General features: G+C 40.6%; 1 protein-coding gene across 1 annotated transcript; it reads right to left on the bottom strand.

The window, feature by feature from the left end:
* Positions 1-43: 43 nt before the first annotated feature.
* Positions 44-22979, bottom strand: LOC134359592 (mucin-6-like). Its single transcript, XM_063073089.1, has 14 exons — positions 22919-22979; positions 21072-21125; positions 19868-19942; positions 19502-19730; positions 18937-19054; positions 18616-18694; positions 18407-18495; positions 7410-7488; positions 7179-7316; positions 4839-4994; positions 3201-3295; positions 1933-2059; positions 435-598; positions 44-118 (listed from the first exon to the last, which is right to left on the bottom strand). Exons 1-14 carry the CDS (start codon positions 22977-22979, stop codon positions 44-46), a joined length of 1539 nt encoding a protein of 512 aa, XP_062929159.1.
* Between the last annotated feature and the right edge of the window lie 4680 nt (positions 22980-27659).

A 27659-nucleotide genomic window follows, 5' to 3' on the forward strand; every position in this document is an offset into this window, starting at 1 on the left:
TACCAAAATGATAATGGTTCATGGTCACTTACACATGGTTTGTTCAGAGTTTCACATGTCCTCTTGCATACACCAGCAATTTCACAATCTGAAAATATTTTATTTTGTTTCTTGCAATCTAAAAAATAAGATGTTAAACAATCACTACTTAATTATTTCATTCTAAATTTAAATTGTATACTTCAGCAGCTTGATTTTTTTTTACCTTTTAAGATGAGTGGCTTGTTTCTATCAGGACAGGAAGGAACTCCATTGAGACAGAAACTGAAAGAAAAATTACTTCTTATTTTATAGTTTCAGATACTTAGTTCTTTCAACAAAAATATACAGACCATAATGTTGTGTACTCACCATTCCATTCCATTCAAAGAAATAACTCCTCCTTGTTGTATAATTATTCCATTAACATAACAGGGGCATTCTGATCTGCTCACACATGCTTTCTTATCATTCATGTACAGTCCCTCAGCACAGCCACAACCATCAACAGGAGCATCTTGAAGCTCACAAGTGAAATCAGGATTTGAGAGAAATTGACACGTTCGATTGCAAGTCCTCACATCGTGGAGATAAATTTGTGTACTGGGGCAAGTTATTCCTAAAGAATCAAAAAAAATTAATGTCAACCATTAGTTTTTTTGTGATAAATTCCAAATATGGTTGAACGCTAATGCTTGCAAAGCTCTCTGCTCAAGATGTTACGCGATTGTTTTCTGTTTGCAGATGACTTAAGAAAAGGAAGAAATGTGCTTGATATTCTTGGGACAAAGCTTCTTATTCACTATTCAAAAGAACTTAGTTTTCCAACAGTGTCCTGTTTGGTTATTTTCTCCAAGAAAAATATTGTTAAGCTTAACAATAGTATTCAACACTGAATGTCTCTTTTGAACTCTTTTCTTTTATATTTGGTGCAGGAATCTATAAGTGTCATGGTCCCGTCCAGCAATGCCCCATCTTGCTATTATCTCCTTGATTAGACCTTAATCCCCTCGTCTGATTTCCAATTGTTCCCAGTTTTCATTAATTACAGCACACCTACTTTCCATCAGCGAACTGAGGAGAAGAACCCTGGCGTCACTGTCATGCTTCGCCCGTTCGCTGGTCTATTCTAGTGTGTGTAAACCTCGTTTCCTGATCCCTTAGGACTGTCAGTTCTAAGCTCCATACCATTCCCTGGATAATCTACGTAAACCCTGTCTCCGTGTAAAGATTCTCCTGAATACCTGTTCTGCGATTCATGGTTGCGCTAACGCCTCACGACCCTGTCTCCGTTCCTGTGTCCTGCTCTTGGGGTCGTCCCCAGCCACGTCCTTGCAACAATAAGTTCCCATAAGCTATTCAAAGGATGTCCCAGATATACTGACTTGATCTTTATTTGATTTTCACTTTAATTTATTCCGTAGTTACCAATATTTTTTAATAACAGCATAAGATTTACTGATGTGAGGCTATTCTTTGTTGAGTAAAAAACATCAATATAAATGTTAAGTGGCCATAGAATTGTTCTCCCTTGGAGGAAACAAAGGAAAGACCTGAGTCATTTTTACAGTTCCATCCACAATTTCATTTGGTTGAAAATAGCTATGCTGCTATATGTAGAATTTCAGAAACAAAAAAACCTAGGGTAGGTTTAGACTCCCTTTACGAATGTAAAAGGGTGCCATCTGAAAGCTAACAGAAGAAAGCAATTTTTGGACTGAATTATGCATTGAAAATAATGATAAATGAATTAACACATCTAAATAAACTTCCATGCACTATATCAATTACTTCATAAGTCTCCACTTTTGGAAATTGCAATGGAAAGCTGACATGATTTAATTGAGTAGCAGAGATAGGTCCAAAAAGTGAATGGTCTGCTTCCACTCTCCATATTCCCCCACAACTTTGCTTTCAGCAATTAACTTGTAACATATGACTGAAAACACATACTGCACACGGATCTTCTCCAGTTCTTCACAATGATGCCCTTTGAAGCACAAGCATGAGTATAGGCTCCCAATGCAGCACACACACAGTCACTGACCTTTTGGCAGTGACATGAGGCAGCTTTACACATCTGAAAACACATAACACTTCTGTCACAATTTTAAAAATGTCCATTATGAATATCATGATGACTTTAAAAACTATATAATGAACTGTCACTTGAATCTTAATATTCTCCATTAATCTGAAACAACCCATAAGGGATTATTTTTACTTTAAAACATGCCAGCTTAAATTTGAACTCAAGATAATATTACTTTGCTGATAGGTAGGCTACTGTTTCATATGACTGTCAGCATAATCTGCTTTACAAGCCTTCTTAAGTGCTTACTTCTGCTCTGAAAAGCTATTTTCCAATTACAGTTCATGTCATCATCATTATGTGCCATGTCATATGATGTTGTGAACCATAATTTTCCTTGGCAAATTTTTCGACAGAAGAGGTTTGCCATTGCCTTCTTCTGAGCAATATCTTTACAAGATAGGTAACCCCAGCCATTATCAATACTTTTCAGAGATTTTCTGCCTGGTGTCAGTAGTCGCAAAACCAGGATTTCTGATATGCACGGCTGCTCATATGATCATCTACTATCTGCTTCCGTGCCTTCACGTGACCTTGATCAGGGGGCAAAGCAAGTGCTACACCTTGTTCAAAGGTGTCCGGCAAGCTAGTGAGAGGAAAGAATGCCTTACACCTCCTTTGATAGGGAAGTATCACCGCCCTTGCACCCATTAACTCCAAGTACTTAATTTAAAGAATTGATCAGTTTAATTTAATTAATTTCCAAAGAAGCTTTGAAGTGGCAACCTGATTGTCATAGTTCTGACAGTGGGACACTGCTTTCAAACCTAGCAACTGACATCAGCCATTCAGAATATCTTCAACTTCCAGGCACATGCATTCAACTGGAAAATGTGTTCTGAAAGTCAGATGAATCTGACCATCCACACCACTGCTGGATTGGAAGAGTCACTTGCTGAGGAGAGTCCAGATGCCATGGAGCTGCTACTTAGCTTTACACCAGCTCTTCTAACATTTGTAAATTGTGGTGGTAAGGTGTGGCGTGTTGGGGGGAGGGGCAACTCATTCAACTTTCTACATCCACAAAATAAGTACATGGTGAGTGGAGACGACAGACAGTGATTCCAGGTAGTAAGATCGAGCCCAACATATTTTCATTAGCAGAGGTATGTTTAAAGTTTTGACTTACTTCATAATACTTATCAAATTCTACCATGGCATGGCACTTGGAGAAAGCTCCTGTCGGGTCTTTCAAATAGGCACACTGTTCCTTGGCAAAGTTTTCTGTAATACAGATAATGTGATAATTACATTAAATATGAAATGTATTTGACGTAGTAGCTAAGATAGCTCACAATGTAGTTGGATATGTTGCTCATATACCAACTGACACTGAGTTAGTAGGGGTCATTATTGTGCTTGGTGAGATTCATGCCCAATCCAGTCAGCAGTTACCCATATTTTCCTGAATTGGTTCCGTACTGAGTTACTCAAATTCTGTTCCTCAGGGTAAGTAACATGCTTCATCAACCTAGGCCATGACGAACTTGGAGCTGGGAGTTTCCTGTCATTGATTTCATGAGATGAGAATAACTATAGCAGATAAAGATAAGTAAAATAATGTTTAAAACTTTTTAAAAATGCTTGATTTTGATATTTTTTGAACATTTCTGCACGTCAAATGCATTCAAAGTTTTGGCAATCTCAGCACCAAATTCACTCAAATTTGTCAATTTTCCAACTGCCTTTCGGCCAGCTCTTGTTTTACCTTCTCCTGCAACCCTAGCTCCATCTGATGAAATCATGGCACAGAAGTCCTTGCCATGGTGCAAAGACCTCTGATGGTAGGGTAAGCTTTTGACTCACTGCTGACCACAAAATCTAGGAAATTAATGTTAGACACTTTATTTGATGGAACATAGCACACAGTGATTGCTAAGGAACCCATACACTGGAGGCCACTGTCAACTTCTATAATCGGCCCAAACAACCAATCCTTTAACAACAAAAGTAGGATAAATTAAGGTGGAAAAGGGATTACTTCACAAATCTTTTGGTTCAAGCACTCAGGGAACTCCCATGTACTAAAACTTTTACCAGACTGTTAGCAATATTGACAGAAGGATTAAATCAGAGGTTAGAGTTGTGTCATCTATATCAAACAATTTTACAAGAAGGTAAAGAAATTAAACTGAAGTACAGTTTATTGGAATGAACATAATACTTGTCTATATTTTATATATTCAAGAAGTCAGTTTATTTAGAGTCTCTATTTTCTCAATTAAGTGCAGTCTTTATCAATCTGTCTTCGAGCAGTTACATTGAATACATTATTAGGAAATGACCCCTTCTTTATGGCCATCATATATTGTAGGAAGCAGGTTCTCAGTTTCCTGTGGTAATTAAGAGAGAACAATTTTCACCTTAACTGTGGTTATGACAGAACAATATTTAACCTGATTCATCCATTAGACACAGAATAGCACTGCTTCTATTAGATTCTTTTTTTTGTCTTACTGTTTCTTAAAACTTCATTTTTCAATACGTTCTATTTTTAATCTTTTAATTCTTCATCTTCCACTCATGTTTATCAGCCTCCCTGCTTTAGTTTTGCTGATGTTAGGAAATAGATGTTCAGTCAGCTTCAAACTCTCAGAGATTATGTGTAGGTGTCATGTTTTAATGCATGATAATGTGGGCAGGAATGCAAGAGGTGATGTGGTGGAGTCAAGACGTGAAGGTCTACTATTTGCAAATATACTGAAATTTGGAGTAAAAAAAACTGATGACCAGTTTAATTCATGCATTATATAGCCATTATAATTACCATTTTCTGAGCTAATACAGATTGGATTCACTTTTGGTAAAGGGCATTTCTCATTATCTTTCCGTGAGTCACTGAACGGGATGAAAGTGGGTTCCACAATGTTCTGTGCAGATAGAAAGTCATCTTCTGCATTGTCGTTGAAGGTGCCACATAAACCTGGAGAAAAGAAAAAAAAGGTCATCATAAGAAATATGTAACCTATTCCGATAGATGAATGAAACAGAATTCATGAAATTCATGATCTACAGTTTATTACATTGTTATATATTTTAAACAGTCAATGTAATTTGACAATGCCTCGGGAAATTGACAAAATCAGTCATCAGGTGGTTTTACATTTTACTATTACTTTTACATTCCAGCAAAATCAGTGAGACCTACAGAGTAATGAACAGTCTATGTTGTTCTTGATAAGTGGGTCACCTTAAAGTGATCAACAACTTGTTTTCAGGAATCTCCATTGAAACTTTTCACTTCTGTGTTCAATTTACCACATGATCTTAATTTGGAGATGCAATTCCAAATCCTATTCTAAAAGACTGAGCTTTAGTAGTATAATGTGGATTAAGGGGAGGCTTTACAAAAAGTAACTGACTCCTTGTTGCAAACAATGATGTTAATGTTCTTAGTCAAATATTTCTGCCTTTGTCAGTATCAACTGCAGGGAAATAAAGTCAAAGGTAGAACATTCTTCTTTCAGACCTAATATATAGATTGTCATTTAGAGTTTTAAATGACAATCTATATATTAGGTCTGAAAGAAGAATGTTCTACCTTTGACTTTATTTCCCTGCAGTTGATACTGACAAAGGCTGAGTAAATAGTGTTATAGCTGAGTAAATACTTCATTCAATATAGAGTTAATTTAATATTTCATTGCTGAAGCCCATAGTGAAAAAGAGAATCAAAATATACTCAGTGGCCACTTTATTAGGTACAGAAATGGAACCCAGAGTGATCTACTGCTGCTGTAGCCCATCCACTTCAAGGTTCAACATGTTCTGCATTCAGAGATGCTCTTTTGCACACTACAGTTGCAACACATGGTTATTTGAGTAACTGCCACATTTTGTCAGCGTGAAACAGCCTGGCTGTTCTCCTTTGACCTCTCTCATTAACAATGTGTTTGCACACCATTTTCTGTAAACTCTAGAGACTGCTATGCAAGAAAATCCCAGGTGATCAGCAGTTTCTGAGATACTCGAACCACCCCATCTGGCACTAACAATCATTCCACAGTCAAAGTCACTCAGCTCACATTTCTTCCCTAGTCTGATGTTTAGTCTGAACAACAACTGAATCTTTTGACCGGGTCTGGATGCTTTTATGCATTGAGTCACTGCTACATGATGACTGATATTTGTATTAATGAGTAGGAGTACAGGTGTATCAATAAGGTGGCCACTAATATATTGACTGAGAAATTCAACTGAGTAATACCATTTTTATGCATACCATGTGTACAAAATGTAATATTATATTTTTAAATATACTATAAATTTATACTATTTACAAAACTGATTACTGAGCAGGATTGTGGGCTAACCACATTCATTACAAACTTTAGATTTTTCCTTTGGATCCTCCGTGCACGCAATATGTGGAAGTTCCCTGGAATTCGCAGAGGTAGCCAGGGCATACATCACAGATTGGTGCATTTCCTCCAGATAATTCACCTTAATGCCTGTGAAGAGCCTGGGCCATTCACAACTAACGTGAGAACTGGTTTAGTGATATTTTATGGGCACTTGCCTGAAGAGGATCTAGTTGCTGCAGTCCCACCCAAACGACGACATGTAGTTCTGATGTCATTCTAATTTTACCTTTGAGGTGTCAGTCCTCCCTAAACTGACTCAGACTCAGACTTGCAGCCCACACCTACTTGCTTTCTCCATTTTCTTCCCAATGTGAGAACGGGCGAAAAAACAACCTTTGAGTGCACTGAACAAGCAAGGCATACATTGTTGCTATACACTGAATACCTAGCACAACTTTCTCAGCATGGGAAAAACTCAATCCCATTTTATTATATTCAACAGGTAACTGTAAAACATAACATGGGTGCAACATTGTTTGCTTTAGTATCCCACTTACTGGATTAAATATTCCCTTCATTCAGCCCATGAACAAGGTCAAAGGAGCAAACTACTGAGACAAGGCCAGTTAATGAAGAATGTAACTGGAACACCGAAGAATGAATAGGACTGAGCAGTATGAAGTAGAATGGAAACAGTTTAGAGCTGTTTTTCAGCAAATGTCTTAACGTTGTGAACATTATCTCAAAACACTGCTGAAATCAATTTTTTATGCATTACAATGGATTTGCACAATTAGATGTACCTTTTGTACTTCCCTGGGCACTTCTGGGCAGTGAGAGGTAAAGTTGCATGATGGGAGATATCTGTATTTGCATCTCCAGTCCAGATTTTGCGTGGATTTGAATATAGTGTGACGACTGCTCAAATATCATTATATCGCCTGAGAAAAACATTAAGAGGTGAACTACACGTTAACTATTACCTGTTTGATTGCTAAGCAGCTTGATTAATTAATTTATTGAAAGGTATTTACCATTGCCAAGACCAAGAGGCAATTCCACAGCATTTCCATTATTTTGAACAGTGCCATCATTATTAATTGTGTAAATGTTCTAGAATGAAAAGATCAGTGTTACTATTATTTAATTAAAAATGAACAGGAAGTGTCTGAATGAAAATCTCAATATTATACCTGGTACATTGTGTATGTAACTCGCTGTAAACATGTCTGCTTGTATGCTGCATTACATAGATGCATTTCAATTTTCACTGACCAGTCCTTCGTCTGCAAAGAACAATTTGAGATCCAAAACTCAGAAATATATTTGATAAGCAAGCTGGGTAACAGATGCAAAATGAATCTTTGAAATACTGAACAATGATTAACATCAGATGATGCAGCAAAAGCTCACGTACAACAACAGCATAATATGAGCAATCTCCAATCAGATTATAGTATGTGCCATCAAATGTTGTGATATGAGTTCCTTCTTCAATTTTGCAAGTTCCAGGACAGTTAAGATTGGTACAATCCCACATTCCACCTTGACATATGCTAAAAAGAAAAAGGGAATACATTTATTGTAAATCATGTCTTTTTACTGAAACAATTGAACATTAATTAACTGATATTACATGACATGAACCATTACCATGACTGGCATAAAGAATCTCTTATTTCTCCAGTGCTATAAATTTCTCCATCATATTCACAAGGACAATCTTTTTGTCTGATGCATCTGTTACCACCTCTGAGATTATCAAGGACTAAACCTGCAGAACAATAAGATAAATACATAAGTATACTTATTGAAAGAGAAACAAAGTCCATGACTTTCATGTGAACAGTGGGCAAGTTTTTTGAAGAACAATTAAGTTTCCCAGTAGAAATGAGATACCTTCCAGTACACAATGGACAGAATTACAATTTATTTAATTCCATGGATCACTCCTGTAGGGCTAAGGTGAGAAAATCTGCAGATGCTGGAAATCCAACTAACACACATGGTCCTGATGAAGGGTCTCGGCCCGAAACATTGACTGTGTACTCTCTTCCATAGATGCTGCCTGGCCTGCTGAGTTCCTGCCGCATTTTGTGTGTGTTACTCATGTAGGGCTGGCTGCACATTACTATAGTTGATCCTATTTTCAAAAATCCCTTTTAAGAAAACAATTTGCAATGTGAACAATTGATTAGCATTGATTTTAGTTTCTATTTTAATAAAACAAAAGATTGCCATTGAAGATTAAAAATAGATTTTTGACAAAAGATAATATAAATTGTCTGGAAGTTGCCTCCTGAAAAATTGATCTTTTCAAAGCTCTCTGAAGGTTATCTCTTTGCTGCACAATCACAACGCAATTAACTAAAATAATGAAAGCTGATCACTCAATAGGAGAACTGACGAACACGATCAAGGAAGAAGTCCAGATACACTTTGCTTCACTGCCATCAGGGAGGAAGCTTCGCAACATATGCGCCAGGACTAACAGTCTTATAAACAATTACAATCTGCAAGCTCTTCCACACATTACCCACCCCATCACTACTTCATCATTTCCTGTTGGAGTCATGTTATGTCATTTGCCTCCAAGTACTCTAAAACCTCATCTTTAATAATGGATTTCAACATCTTCCCAACCACTGAAGTCATGCTTGTAACTTCCTTCCTTCTGTCTTGCTCCCTTCTTAAAGAGTTGAATGACATTTGCAATTTTCCAGTCCCCCAGAACCAATTGAGAATCTGGTGATTCTTGAAAGGTCACTGCTAATGCTTTCACAATCTCTTCAGCTATCTCTATCAGAACCATGGGGTCTAATCCATCTGGTCCAGGTGACTTATCTATTTTCAGACCTTTCAGCTACTCAAGCACATTCTCCCTAATAATAACAATTCCATTCACTTCTGCCCTCTGACACACTCAAGTTCCTGGCAACCTGCTGGTGGCTTTCACAGTGAAGACCGATGCAAAATATTTATTAAGTTCATTTGCAATTTCTTTATTCCCCGTTACTACCACTGCAGCATAATTTTTCAGTGGTCTGATATCCACTCTCACCTCCCTTTTATTTTCTATATATCTGGAAAAGCTTTTGGCATCATCTTTCATATTATTGGCTATCTTAACTTTATATTTTATCTTTTCTTTCTTTATGGCTTTTTAGTTGCTTTCTGTTGTTTTTATAAAGCTTCCCAGTCCTTTAACTTCTCACTATTTTTTGCTATATTACATGCCCTTTCTTCTGCTTTTATGCTCTCTTTGACTTCCCGAGTTAGCCACGGTTGCCACATCTTCAAAGCTCCTATCAACCACACAACCATCCTCACACACCCGTTGTTCTATCATGCAGGAAATTTGTGAAGACTGAAAGTATAATCGCACATTGTTCAGACAGAAAGTAGTCTCCTTCCTCCTTTCCCTCTTCACTTCTTCATTGCCACCCACTTTCTGCTATCATTATTATGGTCACTAGATCTCTAATATATCTCTGTCAGGACCCCTTGATGCATTGCTTCTTTCTAAACTACTCTGGTGTACATGGGATCCCACAAAGAGCCCTTTTCTCCTTCTTGTACTCTTCCAGTTATTTTGCTCTGCAATCTCTCATTCACACCATCTTGCTGCATTTCAAGGGGATGTGAGGAATTGTTCTTGTAAAACCGACACTAGAAAGGAATCACTGTCATATATGTAGTCAGATCCAAAATCAAATAGAAGTTTCATGAAGAATTATAGTTTCAAACAAGTGTCTGTTTGCATCCTATGACTGCTGGTGTTTCATCTATTCAACATCAAAGAACTTCAGTATTTCAGAATCTGGAGATTGCAGATTTATAAAAGAATGCCATGCAATAAATTGCATAGAAGTTAAAATGTTGATTTCAGTTATCTCATCATTTCTATTTCCTTTTGAAGCCTTTGACTCTTGCTAAGTTTTGGTGGGTTGCTTGTTAAGTAGCCATTAATCTTGTGTGATACTAAAGTGAGCATCACATGATTACACATAACATTAAAGTTGATAAGCAGGCCATCGCACAGCATTGAAACCAACTATTACTCGCAAAATTCTGCACATGTTCAAGCCAAAATTATTGAGAAACTAAACCGGTGCTAAAAATGTAAGAACTGAACTGAAAATTTCAAATGGATCCTAAGAGAAATGTGAAAACTGTATTAGTTGAGTTCCCATCCATTTACTGAGGTTTGTGAAAGCGTTGAAAGAGTAAAATGAATAAATTGTAAATTTGCTTAAACCTGAATTAGGAGCTAGAGGGAGGTATGCAAATACTGCTTGTATATATGGGAGGGCAATGTGACATGTGGCATCCGTTAATAATTGCCACAAGACTCTGCACTTACTGTTTAGAAATGTTAAAGAGAAGGCTATGATTTGCAATTTTAAAAAATGGTTAGATTTTTTGTTGCCAGTTGATAGATTTATAAAATATTTAACAATATTTCAGGAAGTAAGATTATGTGCACTGGGAAGGCAGTGTCAGAACATCCAACCATAAACATAGCAGTAGAATTTGGCTATTTGACCTTTTGAATCTGCTCTGCCATTTCATTATAACTGATTTATTATTCTTCTCAGCCCTGTTTTCCTTCCTTCTTCCCTCAACCTTTAATGATCTTACTAATCAAAAATGTATAAACCTCTGCTTTGGGGGAGCTAAAGATGGTGCCAGAGGGTGACATCTCCCAGTTTTTCAGCAAGACAGTTAAATTATTGCCATTCCAGCGCATCTGTAGGAGATTTACAAAGACAAGTGTGTAAAAAGGGCCCAAAGGATCCTTGGGGACCTGCATCACCCCAACCATAACCTGTTCCAGCTGCTACCATCCAGGAAACGGTACCACAGTATAAAAGCCAGGACCAACAGGCTCCGGGACAGCTCCTTTCACCAGACTGATTAATTCATGCTGACACAACTGTATTTCTATGTTATATTGACTGTTCAGTTGTACATACTACTTACTATAAATTACTATAAATTGCACATTGCACATTTAGACAGAGATGTAACGTGAAGATTTTGACTCCTCATATATGTGAAGGATGTAAGTAATAAAGTCAATTCATTTCAATTCAGTTCTAATGTCTCTATTTTCCTTTCATGGACACTGGGTCCTATCATGATCTTTGACTGACAGCAGCACTCAAAGACTGTGGTTCTGCACGACAGCATGTTGCCATTCTTGAAGCTCGCCTATTGGCTGCATTTTGGCATGTCCAGGTTCAGCCTGAAGTTGGGCGACTTCAGGGGCTTGCAAGGCCCTGTGGTACAAATACTCACTAGTGTCGCATACCGAAGTATAGCGAGAACCGGAACTTCGAAGTCAGCGAGAGTGGCTGTTGGAGGGCTCTACATTCAGTCATCAATCTGCCAGTTCCCGAGTCAGAAGTCGAATAAAAAAGCAATGCTATAGACTGACTGTAACATAAAAATATCGACTGCTGTCTCCCCTGTCGCTGTGGAAGGAGCAATATCTGTCTCTCCCTTCTCAGTGAGAGAGAGAGCCTGTGGGATGTCAAACTGTTGGAGTGAACAGTTAGTTTTTCATGGACTATAGACCATAATTTTTCTTTGGGGGCTTTGCTTTTGCTTTTGGGAATGCAGATAAATTATGCTGGAATAATTTGGGGGAGGGGTAGGAGAGAGGGTTGATGCTACTTGCTGCTGCTTGTGCATGGGATGGGAGTAGGGGGCTTTAGGGTTAACCATATAACCAAATAGCAAGTACAGCACAGAAACAGGCTATCTCAGCCCTTTTAGTCCGTGCCGAACGCTTACTCTCACCTAGTCCCACCGACCTGCACTCAGCCCATAACCCTCCATTCCTTTCCTGAAAGGAAATTCTTATGTTTTTTTTCTGTCATTCATTCTTTGGGGGTTCTTATTCTGTTTTGAGGATTGAAGCACCTTCAATTACTCCAAAAGACTGAGGTTTGGTAAAAATACTGAAAGGCTTTTATTCGCTGTACAATACGACCTCCACAGTGAGTGTCTGCCCCCGGACTGAGGGGGAGGGGGCAAGGCGAACACCTTTATACAGGACTCTGTGGGAGGAGCCACAGGGGCAGTCAGAAGAGGGGTGTGTCCAGTCAGGTAACCGAGTTACAACATATATACATGGTTTACCACATTCACCCCTCCTTTTTTTAAAAAAGAGTCCCACGGGGTGAAGTGACTGACAATATTTACAAGAAGTATATTTACAGGTCAAGTCTGTCAGGCGGTCGAGTCCGTCGCTGTGACCTACGTAGCACCGGCGATGGCGGTTGTGCTGGCTCCGGCCTGACTTCAGGTGCCAGCACGTTAGGCATTGGTAATCCCTCGTGCGTGTGCGTCGCGCCCGGTATGGGAGTGTCGTGTGGTGTCTGTATAGGGTTTGGGGTGCACGGTGTCTCATAGGTACATACATTGGTGGGTACGGGGTCAATAGTCACCACCGAGTGTTCAGGGTAGGGGCCCGGAGCTCCTGCGGGCGCCAGCTCGCGGATGGAGACCGTGTCCTCCCGCCCATCAGGTAAAACCACGTAGGGATACTGGGGGTTCGCATGAAGTAAGTGAAACGTCTCGACTATCGGGGAGTACTTATTGCTCCTCGCATGTTTCCGGAGCAGCACTGGCCCCGGGGATGTCAGCCAAGATGGCAGGGTGGTTCCAGTGGTCGATTTTCTGGGAAATGAAAAGAGCCGCTCATGAGGGGTGGCATTGGTGGCTGTGCATAACAGGGAGCGGATGGAGTGGAGTGCCTCGGGAAGGACCTCCTGCCAGCGGGAGACCAGCAGTCCCTTTGACCTGAGGGCTAAGAGTGTGGCTTTCCACACTGTGCCATTCTCCTTCTCTACCTGTCCATTCCCCCAGGGATTATAGCTCGTGGTCCTACTGGTTGCAATTCCTCTAGCCAGTAGATATTGGCGCAGCTCGTCACTCATAAACGAGGACCGTCTGTCACTGTGGATATAGCATGGGTATCCGAACAGAGTGAAGAGCTTGCGCAGGGCTTTTATAACTGACGTGGTAGTGGTGTCGGGGCAGGAGATGGCGAAGGGGAACCGCGAGTACTCATCAATTACGTTAAGAAAGTACACATTGCGGTCGGTGGAGGGAAGGGAGCCCTTAAAGTTAACACTCAGTCGCTCAAAGGGGCGGGTGGCCTTGATGAGTGGTGCCTTTTCGGGTCGGTAGAAGTGCGGTTTGCACTCTGCGCAGACTTGGCAGTCCCTGGTCATCATCCTGATCTCCTCAAGGGAGTAAGGCAGGTTCCGGGCTTTCACGAAGTGGAAAAGCCGGGTGACTCCCGGGTGGCAAAGGTCTACATGTAGGGCGTATAGCCGTTCGATCTGCGCGCTGGCGCATGTTCCCGGGGATAGGGTATCGGAGGGCTCGTTGAGCTTCCCAGGCCTGTACATGATGTCATAGTTGTAGGTGGAGAGTTCGATTCTCCACCTCAGAATTTTATCATTTTTGATTTTGCTCCGCTGCTGATTATTAAACATGAATGCGACTGAGCGCTGGTCAGTTAGCAGGGTGAACCTTTTGCCGGCAAGATAGTGCCTCCAGTGCCTTATAGCTTCCACTATGGCCTGGGCCTCTTTCTCTACCGCAGAGTGCCGAATTTCAGGGCCTTGAAGGGTACGGGAGAAGAACGCCACTGGTCTTCCCGCCTGGTTGAGGGTAGCAGCCAGCGCAAAGTCGGAGGCGTCACTCTCTACTTGGAAGGGCCTCATCCACCGCATGCATTGCTGCTTTGGCAATGTCCCCTTTTATGCAGTTGAAGGCCGCGTAGGCCTGGGCAGAGAGGGGGAATGTGGTGGACTTGACCAGGGGCGGGCCTTGTCTGCATAGTTAGAGACCCATTGGGCGTAATATGAAAAGAAGCCCAGGCACCTTTTGAGGGCTCTGAGGGTATTGGGAAGAGGGAGTTCCAACAAGGGGCGCATACAGTCGGGGTCAGGGCCAATGACTCCATTCTCCATGACACACCCAAGGATAGCAAGTCGGGTGGTCCCAAATACACACTTGTCCTTGTTATAGGTGAGGTTGAAAGATTTGGCCGCTTGGAGAAATTTTTGGCGGTTGTTGTCATGATCCTGCTGGTCGTGGCCGCAGATGGTGATGTTATCCAGATATGGGAACATGGCCTTCAGTTGGCACTGGTCCACCATCCGGTCCATTGCCCTCTGGAAGATAGATACACCATTCGTGACACCAAAGGGGACGCGCAGGAATTGATAAAGCCTGCCGTCCACCTCGAAGGCAGTGTAAGGGCAGTCCTCCCGGCGGATGGGGAGCTGATGGTAAGCGGATTTTAGGTCTATGGTCAAGTACACCTTGTACTGTGCTATCTGATTGACCATATCCGCGATGCGGGGTAGAGGGTACGCGTCGAGCTGCGTGAACCTATTGATGGTCTGGCTATAGTCCACGACCATCCTATTCTTCTCCCCGTTCTGAACAACGACCATCTGCGCCCTCCAAGGACTTGTGCTTGCCTCAATGACCCCCTCCCTGAGCAGCCGCTGCACCTCCGACTTAATGAAGGCTCTGTCCCCCGCGCTGTACCTCCTGCTTTTAGTTGCCACAGGTTTACAGTCGGGGGTCAGGTTGGCGAACAGCGGTGGGGGAGAGGTCCTGAGGGTGGAGAGGTCGCAAGTGGTGTCGGTAGTGTGGCAGTTGGCATGATGTTGGGTGGGATGCGCGGGTCGATGTGTGTGTGTGGTCAGTAGCGGGGTACGTGACATATCTCTACAAAACAGGGGATTTTTGATTTTTGACAGTAATTGGTGGGAGGGGCCCATCATACTTCATTGTCATGCTTTTCAGGTGGCTCTGGAAGTCCAACCCCAACAGCACAGGGGCACACAGTTGAGGCAAGACCAGTAACGTAAAGTCCCGATATTCTGTGCCCTGCACCACTAGTGTCGCTACACAACCCCCCCCGGATGTCTGTTGTATGCGACCTGGAGGCCATGGTGACCCTCCGACTTACCGGCCGTATCATGTCCACAATGCCGCACCGTGTCTGGGTGGATAAAACTCTCCGTGCTGCCTGTGTCAAACAGGCAGCTTGTCCTGTGCCCCTCCACCAGGATGTCCATCATTGACCTTGCAAGCTGGTGGGGAGCGCTTTGGTCGAGGGTCATGGAAGCCAGGGTGGGGTCGCTGTCTTGGTCCGGCGTGGTGGGGTGCCCCGTGAGCACCCGTTGGTCGTAGGCGGTGGGAGGTGGCGCCGACCAAAATGGCCGCCCCCATGTCTCGCACGTGGTGGTGGCGTGCAAGGAAGATGGCAGCAGGCAAGATGGCAACCCCCACGTCTCGCCCGTGGTGGCAGTGTGCAGGGAAGATGGCGGCAGGGAAGATGGCGGCCCCCATGTCTCGCACGTGGTGGCAGTGTGCAGGGAAGATGGCGACCCCCACATCTCGCACGCGGTGCTGCTTGATCCCGCTCGCGGTTTTGACTTACAGACCTTGGCGAAGTGGCCCTTCTTTCCGCAGCTGGAGGAGGTAGCTTGTCGGGCTGCGCAGCGTTTCCGGGGGTGCTTTTCCAGTCCGCAGAAGTAGCACCTCGCGGACTCACGACTGGCGGCAGCCGAGGTCGATTCGCCGGCAGGTTGAGGGGTCTGCGGCACCCACGAGGGCATCGGGGGATCGCGTGCCTGGAGAGCCTCGGAGTTATGCAGAACGGCCTCCAATGTATCAGCCAGCTCGATCGCCGAACTTAGGGTAAGATCGGCTTTTTCCAGCAGCCGCTGGCGCACATACACTGACCTGGTCCCCGTAACGAAGGCGTCTCTCACTAGGAGTTCTGCATGCTGCGCCACCGTCAGCTCCTGGCAATTGCAGGCTCGCACGAGTGTCTGTAGGGCTTGGACAAACTCAGCATTCGATTCCCCGGACCGTTGTTGCCGTGTCGCTAAGCGATGCCGAGCATAGACGCTGTTTATCAGCCGCAGGTATTGTCTTTTGAGTGCGTTCATCGCGCTGTCGTAGTTCGGCTGGTCTCTGATCAGCGAATAAACCCGTGGACTGACCCTGGAGAGTAGAACTCTGCGCTTCGCTACGGGGTCGGTCGCTTTAATCTCCTCTAGGGACGCTTCGAAGCAGGCCAGCCAGAGTCTTTAATCTCCTCTAGATACGCTTCGCTACGGGGTCGGTCACTTTAATCTCCTCTAGATACGCTTCGAAGCAGGCCAGCCAGAGTCTTTAATCTCCTCTAGATACGCTTCGCTACGGGGTCGGTCACTTTAATCTCCTCTAGATACGCTTCGAAGCAGGCCAGCCAGAGTCTTTAATCTCCTCTAGATACGCTTCGCTACGGGGTCGGTCGCTTTAATCTCCTCTAGATACGCTTCGAAGCAAGCCAGCCAGAGTTCGAAAGCGTTTCCAGCGTCAGGCATTTGCGGATGGAGGTCTAATTTTTCTGGTCTCAGGGCCTGTTCCATGTTTTAAAATGTACAGCGAATAAAATTGAAGCACCTTCAATTACTCCAAAAGACTGAGGTTTGGTAAAAATACTGAAAGGCTTTTATTCGCTGTACAATACGACCTCCACAGTGAGTGTCTGCCCCCGGACTGAGGGGGAGGGGCAAGACGAACACCTTTATACAGGACTCTGTGGGAGGAGCCACAGGGGCAGTCAGCAGAGGGGTGTGTCCAGACAGGTAACCGAGTTACAACATATATACATGGTTTACTACAAGTATGTCTGATATTAAAAGGAACAATTGAACTATTGAAGTATACCCAATGAATTGGCCTCAGGAGAATATTTTTCCTTGTTCTTCCTACAAGACTAGCACCCATATGGACCACAGCAACTGGATCTTCCCCTCCCGCAGCAAATTCCTCTGGAGATCAGATGAAATATCCTGAACCCAAGCACCAGAGAGGCAATACTGCCTTCAGAACTCTGGATTCCTGTGACAGAGAATTGTGTCTATTCCTACAACTATACTGTCTGTAATTACAACTATCTTTCCTCTTCTCTCCCCCTCTTGAATGACTCTCTGAATCACAGTACCATGATTCAGTTGTTCATCCTTCCTAAAAGTTGCCCACACTCATCCTCAGAAGGAACAACAATGCCGGGCCTACTGGGCAAACGTAAGAGCTGAGGGTCTTCTAGCACTATATCTTGGATCCCCTCTACCTGCCTCATTCACAGTCATGTTCTCTTGTCCCTGGCCACAGAAAAAATTTGAAGTATTATCTAATGGGTGAGACTGCTTTCTGAAACAGTGTCCAAATAATGTCCTCCCTCACTGATGGGTTGCTGTGTTTGAACAACACACTCAAAATGCTGGAGGAACTCAGTGGCCAGGCAACATCTATGGGAAAGAGTACAGTCGATGTTTCAGACCAAGGCGTCAACAGTACTCTTTTCCATAGAGGCTGCCCGGCCTACTGAGCTCCTCCAGTATTTTATGTATGTTGCTTCTAGCATCTGCCAATTTTCTCTTGTTTATGCAGTATTTGAAGCTCAGGTTTTAGGTCATCAACTTGGAGTCTAAGTTCAAGAGCATTCAACACTTGCTGCAGATCTGGTCACCAAAAACCATAATGGGGTCCAACAATTACACACATGCTATCATGGACCTACACACCTCAGCTAATCCTGTATCCATATTTTATTTAATTTGTTGTAAATTGGCATCCTTTTTACTTATGTAAAACACTTATAGTTCTTACCTGTACCTCCTTGCCAAAGCCTCAGATCTCAGACTCCGCCAGTTGCCCACTCACACCACGACTGATCCAAAATAGCCTTCACCTCTTCTTGCCGAAGCCTCTTGAACTATGTCCTTGGTTCCTCACTCTAACACTGCCCACTGCAACAATGGCCACTCCACTTAAAGCTCACTTCATTTTTATTGGCTTCAGTGAAACTCACTTGCAATGAGGCTTGCTGTTTTTAATGGTTCTTGCTCTCACACAGATCTCAAACAAAATAGGCATTTCAGATGTTACGTTTTAGTGTTCTGATTGCTGAAGCCCTTCTGGTGGAATGTGAACTTACCTCAATGGACTCACAGGTGGCTTCTTCTGGGAACACAGTTGTGCAGTGATGCTGTATACCCAGTTTAGCCTGAAGGGTATACTGGTAATCTACACCAAAGACAATATACTAGTCACCATTTTTTTAAAATAATAGATTCAGATAAACTAGAAATAATCACATGTCACATGAATGATTAAGTATTAAAAAATATAAATAGCATATCTTACTATGAATTGTTGAGACACTTTCATCAAAAGGTCCACAAAGTCCACATAACTTTCCCTGGTATTGAACATCAACAGTTATCTGAAAATTAAAGACAGGGATAAGAAAAGGAAAATATACTCCATCATATGAACCAGATACATAATTATGAGAAAATTAGACCTGTTTACTCCAAACAGTTTTTCCATTTACATTCAATAAGGTCCCTGTAACCACTAAATGTCAATGACATCAAGGAAAGAATTTAAATTAATCTTAATACTGTTCCAAATCTATAAACATTTTTTTCAAGAATGAAGGGAATGTTATTCACACTTTCTTACCGACAGTGCATCATTATAATTCCAGGTCAGATATATAGTATGCTTCTTGTTTGAAAAGCGTACTTCAATTCCATATTGCTCTATATTGATCAACTTGTCATTGTATGGCAATGAAACTCTAAAGAGGAAAACCAATAATGATTGAAAAATTAATTGACATCTAAGCTGTTGATATCCATCAACATTAAGGGTATTGTATTGGCGTTGTTTTAAAATAGTGTTATGATTAACATTTATACTGAATTCTTTCCATATTTAAAAACTTGAAGACAATATAAACCCACTTCTCAGAGGCAATAGTTTCCAAGATGCTCCCTAAGAGAATTTCCATGCCAAACTATTCAGCTGTAGTAAGTAACATCATCACAATCATTCGAAAGGTAGTGGAACAGAAATTTCTAGCAGCTTTGCAGCAAGTGCGCAATGGTTTGAGTGACTGGAAAATGAGTAAGCATTAGGTTCAGACAACTTTCTAGCCAATTATATCCTTAACAATTGCTCATCACTTCTCTCACAGATTATTTGCATTTGACAATTACTATCAAATTAATCCTGTGACACATACACTTTGTTTTTAACCTTGATTGTACCATTTGCCACGATGATAGAAGTGTCTTCAATTTTCATGAAAATGTGCTCTAACTTGCCATGTGAGCCACGCAGAATTTCCACATTAAAATCTTCTTTGTCACCCTTGCACTGGCGACTCAGGATATATTTGCAATTTGATGTAAAGTAATAAAAGTCGTCAGTGTAAGTCTTGAATGCTCCTTGCCCCCATGTGCTGCAGGTACCTGAAAAAAAAACATCAAGAAAGCAACCCCTTTCATTACAGTAAGTCCTTAAGTTTGATCTTATGATAAATAGCAATGCAAAGACATAAAGTAATGCACTTTTTATGTATTTTGAGATGAAATGAATATGTACTTACGGGGTTCTTGTACTGATACATCTGAAGTATCCTGTGTAAATCTTAAGGTTTGTGTAACACCTGATCCGTTCAAATCTAGCAGGAAATATTTTAAGGTCTAATTTAATTCATGCAAAAAATGGGATTGAAAAGTTTATCCTTTCTAAATCATATTATCCTTTAGTTCCATGAGGCAACGTCCACAATTGCGATTATTTATTTTAGCCACAACATTAGTTAAGGTCTTTTATTTTTATTATCGACAGAACCATTACCAAATGGTCATATGATGGCATTTTCATAAGGAGCATAAAGTCTCCATATGATCAAAATACAAATTCCACCTCTTAATTTTTCATCAAAACTATGCTGGATTGATTAATGTCTTTGGAAAAGAGGAGAATTTTTATCTCTATATCATGAAAATTAATATTGCAGTTATTCTCTTGGAAAGATAGAAACAATGTTCTGCTTACTCATTTCAAAAACCTGCAATACCATTTTATCTGATCACTGTGAACATAATAGCTTATGATATTGAAATGTACATTAATTAACCAAAATTGTCCCCATTGTAACACCTTAGTCCTAATTATCCTGGTTTATCCAGCTTGATTGTAAATAATGTATATGTGTTAGACATATGCTTTGCTTGCAGACTCCGAAACCTACGTGTAAATTAGATGCAAGTGTATGAGTAACTGGTTAGAGGGCTTGTTGTAACTTTTAGAGTTCAATCAATTACAGGTAAATCAGAGTTTTGAAGTATGACAGCCTTGTGGGTGCAGATGCTATCTGCTTTGGAAATAACTATTTTGCACAACCCCATCCTCCAGGTGAAGTTGGTAAGTTCCTTTTTCACAGGCCAAAGACAATTTGTTGGCAGTATTAGAGCGTGTGTGTGTGTGTGTGATTTGCTTCATCTACGAGTACTTACGGTGAAGTAGGGTTTGGAAATCCTATTATTTCAGTGAGTTGGAATTATCAATGACCAAGAACAAGATGGATAACCATGGTATGGGATAGCAAAAGAGCAATGCATTGGATAGTATAAAGTACTGGAATCGGGAGAGCACTACACTGGGAAAAAAATCTGAAATCTTTACTGAGGAGACAAGATGGACTTACATTGTGAACCAACCAGCATAACCAATAATCCCTAAATACAATCTGCTAATGGAACATAAACCTATTTTATCTAATGATTACTTCAGTGTTAACTTACCATAGCTGTTCTTTAAGTAGCTCCTTTTTAATATTTTGTGGCCTAAGGCATGTTCTGTGAAAGACAAAAATCAAATTCATTCAAATGATCTGAGACATTTATAGTTTATTATTTATTCATGACTAAATAATCGTTTTTGGATTATGTTGCATGATTCTACTGATATTCAATAAAATAAAATGAATAAAAGGCACATTATTAAAATATAATAAAATGTAATATTCACTTTAAAAGAACAAATATCTTTGCATAGTAATGAACCATACACGCATTTACCTCTGGAAGTCTTTTTTAACAAATGTAGGTAGTTTTTCACTGATAACTTTATTAGAACAAATATTGCATGAATTTTAATGATCAGCATAATTTTACGCATGCTTTAATTAGAATTAGTAATAGTATCTGAATGATGTTAATATTAAAATTGACTGCACAATAAATCAGTGTCAAAGCATGAAAATGATTATGTTGTAAGCAAATGCATCAGGTAGATCTTAGCCATATACATTCTTAAAATGTTGCAAGAAGTACTCAACCAATTTTTCTGAGTAACTAATGATAGATGGAGGCCCCAAGAACACCTGCTCCTTCTACAATTGCACAATCTAAGTCCTAAAAATACCCTGAGGCATTAGCAACCATCTTCAGCCAGAAGTACTGAATGGATGATCTATTTCAGTTTCTTCCTGAGATTCGCATCATCACAGAAGACAGTCTTTAGCGAATTTGATTCACACTGCAATATCAAGTAATGGCTGAGAGCTTTAGATACACCAAAGGCTATGGTGTCAAAGAGCTACTGAAGATCAGAACTAAATATGTCACCTGCTTAGCTGTCCCAATAAATCTGGAACTCTGGCTCTAACCAACCATCTGGTAAATTTCTCAAGAATGTTCTGTTCTCAGAAAACTGGAAAAATTCCAATCTAGCTAATAATCACCCAAAGTATTTATCCAAAAACCATTAGCAAAGAGATGGAATCATCAGCAATATTATCAGGCCAAATTTGTTTCCCAATCACATGCTAAGGAAACCAAATCTGGGTTTATTGGGATTACATGGCTCCAGATCATGTTGCAACTTTGACTCAAATGGGAGCAAAAGAGTATCAAGGCATTTGAATGGTGGGACATGGAGGTTGCTTGATAAAACCAAAGTAAATGGTCTTTAAAAGTGAGTTGCAGTATATCTGACACAAAAGAAGACTGTTGTGGTTATTAATGTTGGTCATCCCAGCCCCCTCAGAACAGGTACTCTGCCCCAATCGTCTTTAGCCTCTTCATTAATGACATTCCAGTCATGAGAAGTCAGTAGTGATGTTGTTGAATGTTCAAATCCATTTGCAAGCCTTCAACAATTGAAATAACTCATTCTTGCATGCAGTAAGATCTAAATAATATTCTGGAGAAGGGCTGATATGTGACAAGTTGCAGATGCACCACAAAAGGATAATTAACACATTGAGTATGGACCAGTAGAGGCTGTTCCCATTTTATTTGTTCACTTATTCTACTAAGACATGATTCAATCTGAGAAGTTGATGGCAATTAATTTTGCACAAGTTTAATCAAAATTTGCTTTACATGCTGCTTGACACTTCTGCATGTGCCCAGATGACCCTCCCAAATGCATTCACACACAAAAATATTTCCATACTATGTTGTCTTTTCAATAGATTAAACGGGTGCACAAAATTCTTGAACATGAGAATTCATGTGATATTAAGTTGTCCAAACAGCAGAGGTGGATCACAATGCTGAATCTAACATCACTAGGTGTTTTTGCTGTGTACTAATATATCTCCTCTAGCAGTAATTTCCCAGAATATTCTGCAGGGCTGTTTTACCTTCCAATGGTGCTCCCTTGTATACTGTGTTAAATACATTTTTGAAGGTGGTTTTTAACATGTTTGTGCTGGGACAGAGGATATACGGAGTGAGGCCCAAAAGTTGAGCTGAATAGTGTCTGCCTCTTTTTATCACTACTGGCTGACTTAGTGTCCATTAAGAAACTGAACTAATATGCCTGTGCACGAATCATAAATGTGCAAATATTTTTTTAAATGCAAATTTCAGCACTTCTGTGCAGTTATAAACAATTTTTAATTCAAGAACCTGCTGACATTGGGGGACTTGACAAGGGTGATTCTGAACTGACTGTAGGCTGCTCTAGTACTTTCCAAGTTAGTTACTGTATGTATTTGTCCACCATTTAGCTGCTCAGACACTCAATACAAGGATGGGTTAGTGTCATGTCTCCCAATTTGTCACTCACTGCTGCACCAGAGAGTTTAACTAGACACTGAGTCCAAATGGAGTTCTATTTCAATTTCAGTGAGTGATAGCTGATATCTCTGATACTAAGATTAACTCAGTGCCGGGGTGTTAACTCATTAACTCAGCCTGACCTGCTGAGTTCCTCCGGCATTTTGTGTGTGTTGCATTAATTCATATTGTTGGTTTCTTGCAATAACTGTACTCAAAAGGGTATCAGAGCTTGTCCTCCATTGAGAAAACTGAGTGAGTTGAAACTCCAGTTAAAAAAAACTGACAGTGCTATTTGTATTTTTCTTTGAGGGCTTTCCTGACATTTTCTGGTACTTTCAGTTGGAAACTATGAGAACCCCTTATGAATTCTATCTATTTTAAAATAATTTTACAGGATAGAAAATAATAAATTTGAAAGACACTATGACAATGGCCGTAAAAGGTGAGAAACTCAAAACTGGATTATTGAAACAGATCAATAATTCACATTCTCACCCCATTAAGCAGTTTTATATTGAGCATGAGAAATGATTCCCCTCAAACGTTAGCTTGTCTGCAGATTTGTTTACGTAGGTTAACATTTGAAGTTGAACAGTCAACATCTCTTTACAATGTGAGACAAAATACAGCACAGCTTTAGCAAAGGATACTATTAGCACACATTCTATTCCATTCTCTGTGGCAATAATATGATTTTAGCTATCACACTCAAAAATTGAAACAAAACTTCCAGTAATAGGGTATCAGTTTGTCAGACTTTTAATGGTAATTTTTCAGCAGTAGTAAATTGTACAAATATCCAGTCAAAATCACATGCAAAGCAACCATTTTCTTCAATTAACATTAGTTATTGCAGAGTCCTATCTATTCTAAAATTATTTTAAGTTGTTTACCCAATACATATATCACAGTATGATTTTACTTATCAATATAATAATGCCTACAGGCTGTATTAATTCAATAACAATAACAAAATAATTCACAGTAAAAATCTCACCTTTCAAAAGGAATAGAACAAAGGTAATTACAAACGTGTAATACCTCATGTCATTAGTCTGCGGATCAATTAGATAAAAATCTGGCAGAGGTGAATTCTGCTGATTGTTAGGTGTACTGTTTCTGACGTGCTTTATACCTAAGCTTTGAATTGTCCCATGATAAAAGAATGAGGAAACTGCTGCTTGATGATAATTTTTTTGAAACAAATAGAGACTTCAGTGACACCAAACTGACAAATAGTAGTGCGCCAAGGTACTTCCCTTAGGGTAAATTGTGTGGTTTCGCAATTATAGAACATAAGAACATAAGAAATCATTAAACAAACTTATAACTTCTCCCTCGGCAATCACACTTATAAATTCCTTTGAAGTAAAAATTTGATTGACACCCATACACAGTTCTAATGCAAGGTCTCATCCTGAAATGTTGACCATCCCGTTTCTTCTATAGGTACCAAAGCCAATTAATCCAGCAGTTTATTTTGTTTTCTGAATATTCCATCAGTGGCTGTGGTGTGTACACTTATAAATGTACTGTATTTATTTGCCTATAGCACATCTCAAATTTGCAGCCTTTAGCAACAAGAAAAATGGTTGTAGCCTGTGAAAGGAAACACAGCCATATGGCAATTTTATCTCTTTTCTGATTTGGAAATTGATCATTGGTCCTTAATTTTGGTGGTATAAACCCTAGAATTTCCAGTCCAATAACATTTTAGGACTATCTTCATGAGAAAGACTGCAGCAATTCAAGAAGGTGGTTGACCATTACTTTCTATGGGGTATTGGGGATGGGAAGTAAATGTTGGCTTTGTCAGCTACCCTAGATCCTGAAAATAATTTAATATAAACGCTATGATGGAAACAGTGTTTTATAAAGGATTATCATGGATTGCTTTTGTAATATAATTATATTCCAAGATTGTGAATATTTTTAAACCACTTTCTTATTGCATCCTTTCTTCTTCAACAAATTATACACATATACCAATCCCTCCCTTGACTTCTCAATTCTGTACTCCCGCGGATCCTAAGGTTGTTACAGCTGGGAGTGGCCATGGGGATAAGCACCCACTGCCTTGTCAATGCACCCATGGCATATGGTCTCAAATAGTCTCTGAAAACCAAGTCCAACCCCTGGCCTTCACATGTAGCTTAGCTAGAAAACCCAGAACAGTTTCTACCGACACGAGAAAGTGCAAAGGCATTTTAATAGTACCTTAAAACTAGTCACTTCAGGCAGATGGGGCTCAATCAGCCATGTCTGGCAGCTCATCTAAGAGAAGGAAAACACTGATCTGAAACCTCCGCTGCCTTGTGGCTCAAGCCACTCATGGGGAAGGCTTCAGGAGTAACACTGAGGAAAATCCAGAGCCAAAGTCCCTAGGGCAGTTCTATGTTGAGTTCAATGGTAACTGGCAGCACAACTGGTACCAAAATGTATCGGTCTCTACTTTTTCTTTGGACCCATTAGCTGCAAGGAGAGGGGAAGCCTGCTATATGGGCCACAGTTTGCTTTCCAAATCATACTGTCCTGGCTAGTGTACTTGTTTGCATATCAGGTAGATAGCTGCGATACAACATCCATGGTAGACCCTGACCAATGGAGAGCCTCTCTTACCCCCTGTGGAACTATGTCCTAATGTTTATTTTGCCTCCTCTGATTCTTCCCACCAAATGGAACACCACGTTTCTCAGTACTAAATCTCATCCACCATCTAACTGCCAATCTACCTGTTTCCTCACACTTCAATAGGCTTCCACATTTTGTAGCCCTTCCCAGAGTTGGAAATTGTTTTCTGTACACTTAAGTTCAAATCATTAACTATTCTACAGACTACTCTTCTGTTGAAAAATAAATTGCTACTGCTGCTCTCTGTTTCCTATTACTTAGCCTATTTTCTGTCTGTGCTGCTGCAGACCCTTTTACTCCATGACTTTCACTCTTGATGACATTCTTATTATTTGGGACATTAGCAAATGCCTTTTGGAAGTACTATGTCAGGAATTATATTTCCCTCAACAACCCTCTGTTATTTAATCCAAAACCAATTACTTGTAGATGCAATTTGCCTTTCACGAATCCATGATGACTCTCTTTAGTCCATCCTCTGTTATTTCTGGAACTTATTCCACCACTCAAGTTAATCCTTCTTATAGCATGGCAACCATTAAAAAAAAATTAACACATGGATAGGCCAAATGCAGGCAAATGGGACTATCTTAAGTCGGTACCCTGGCCAGCATGGTCCAGTTGGATAGGAAGGCCTGTTTTCATGCTGTATAAATTCATGACTCTGTTCATTCCTTTGTATCTTTCCATTTATGGTAAATCCCCTACCTTCACTTGTTTTCCCAAAATGCATCACCTCACACTTATCTGGGTAAAACTCCATTTTCAGTCATCTAAACTTACATGTCAGTGAAGTAAATCTGTATTAAAATAAGCTGAGCTTTGATTTTACATGTTCCGATGTTGTGAAGCTTCCCTTTGTTATACAACATAAAGGACACCTCAGCCACGAGTTGTTCCAGCTATTGGTTAAGTAGTTGGCAGCATGTATAGAGGAAGGGTGTGGTTGTCATACACCGTACTTCTTCGCACACTATTGTGAAAGATATGACATACACCAAATTAATTTTGTGCTGGTTAATGGAAATTATTGACAAATGAATCACGGGGGTTTGGTGAATTGAACGATATACATCATTGCAACAATTTTGGCACATGATTGTCAAAGCCCGGAGGCATTGATATCAATCATCATGAAGTTCTAAGAATGGCTGGTAATTCCACTCAGCAAAAACTCGTTTTCTGCCACGGTAGGTGCTCAACAATATGCTTAACAATACACCCTCTCTAAGATAGATGCCATAGCATGCACCTGGCCATGACTCACCGAGAAGACAAGGACACTTACGTCAGAATACTATTTCTGGATTTCATTTCGGCATTCAACACTGTTGTCCAATAGACCTTGGTGAACAAACTCCTACCCAATGATCTAAATACACTACTGGGTTTTGACTTCCTAAAAAATAAACCTCTCCTTCCTCCCCTTCATGCTCAACAAAGGTGCCTCTCACCCTAGGGCTGTGTGCTGAGCCTGCTGCTGTACACTCTGCTCATACTTGACTGCATGGCCAAACACCCGAGTAATCACATTGCCAAATTTACTGATGAAGTGACACTGGCAATGCAGGACAATCCCAGGGAAATGTAGGCCATTCCCAGGGATGGAGAAGCGCTGCTCTTGGCATTTTCTGGATGTGTTGACATCCTGAACAATGTATGGAAAGCTGCCTGATCTACTGATCTATC

The sequence above is a fragment of the Mobula hypostoma genome, chromosome 20 (assembly GCF_963921235.1).
Source record: "Mobula hypostoma chromosome 20, sMobHyp1.1, whole genome shotgun sequence".
Taxonomy (NCBI): Eukaryota; Metazoa; Chordata; class Chondrichthyes; order Myliobatiformes; family Myliobatidae; genus Mobula; species Mobula hypostoma.

Bases quoted from the DNA above. Each gene is read 5' to 3' on its own strand.
- LOC134359592 (XM_063073089.1), bottom strand. From the start codon at position 22,979: ATGTTAAAAACCACCTTCAAAAATGTATTTAACACAGTATACAAGGGA. The intron at 18,695-18,936 runs GTAAGAAAGTGT...TTTAATTTTCAG, and splicing joins ATTATAATGATGCACTGTCG to ATAACTGTTGATGTTCAATA. The intron at 2,060-3,200 runs GTAAGTCAAAAC...ATGTGTTTTCAG, and splicing joins AATTTGATAAGTATTATGAA to ATGTGTAAAGCTGCCTCATG.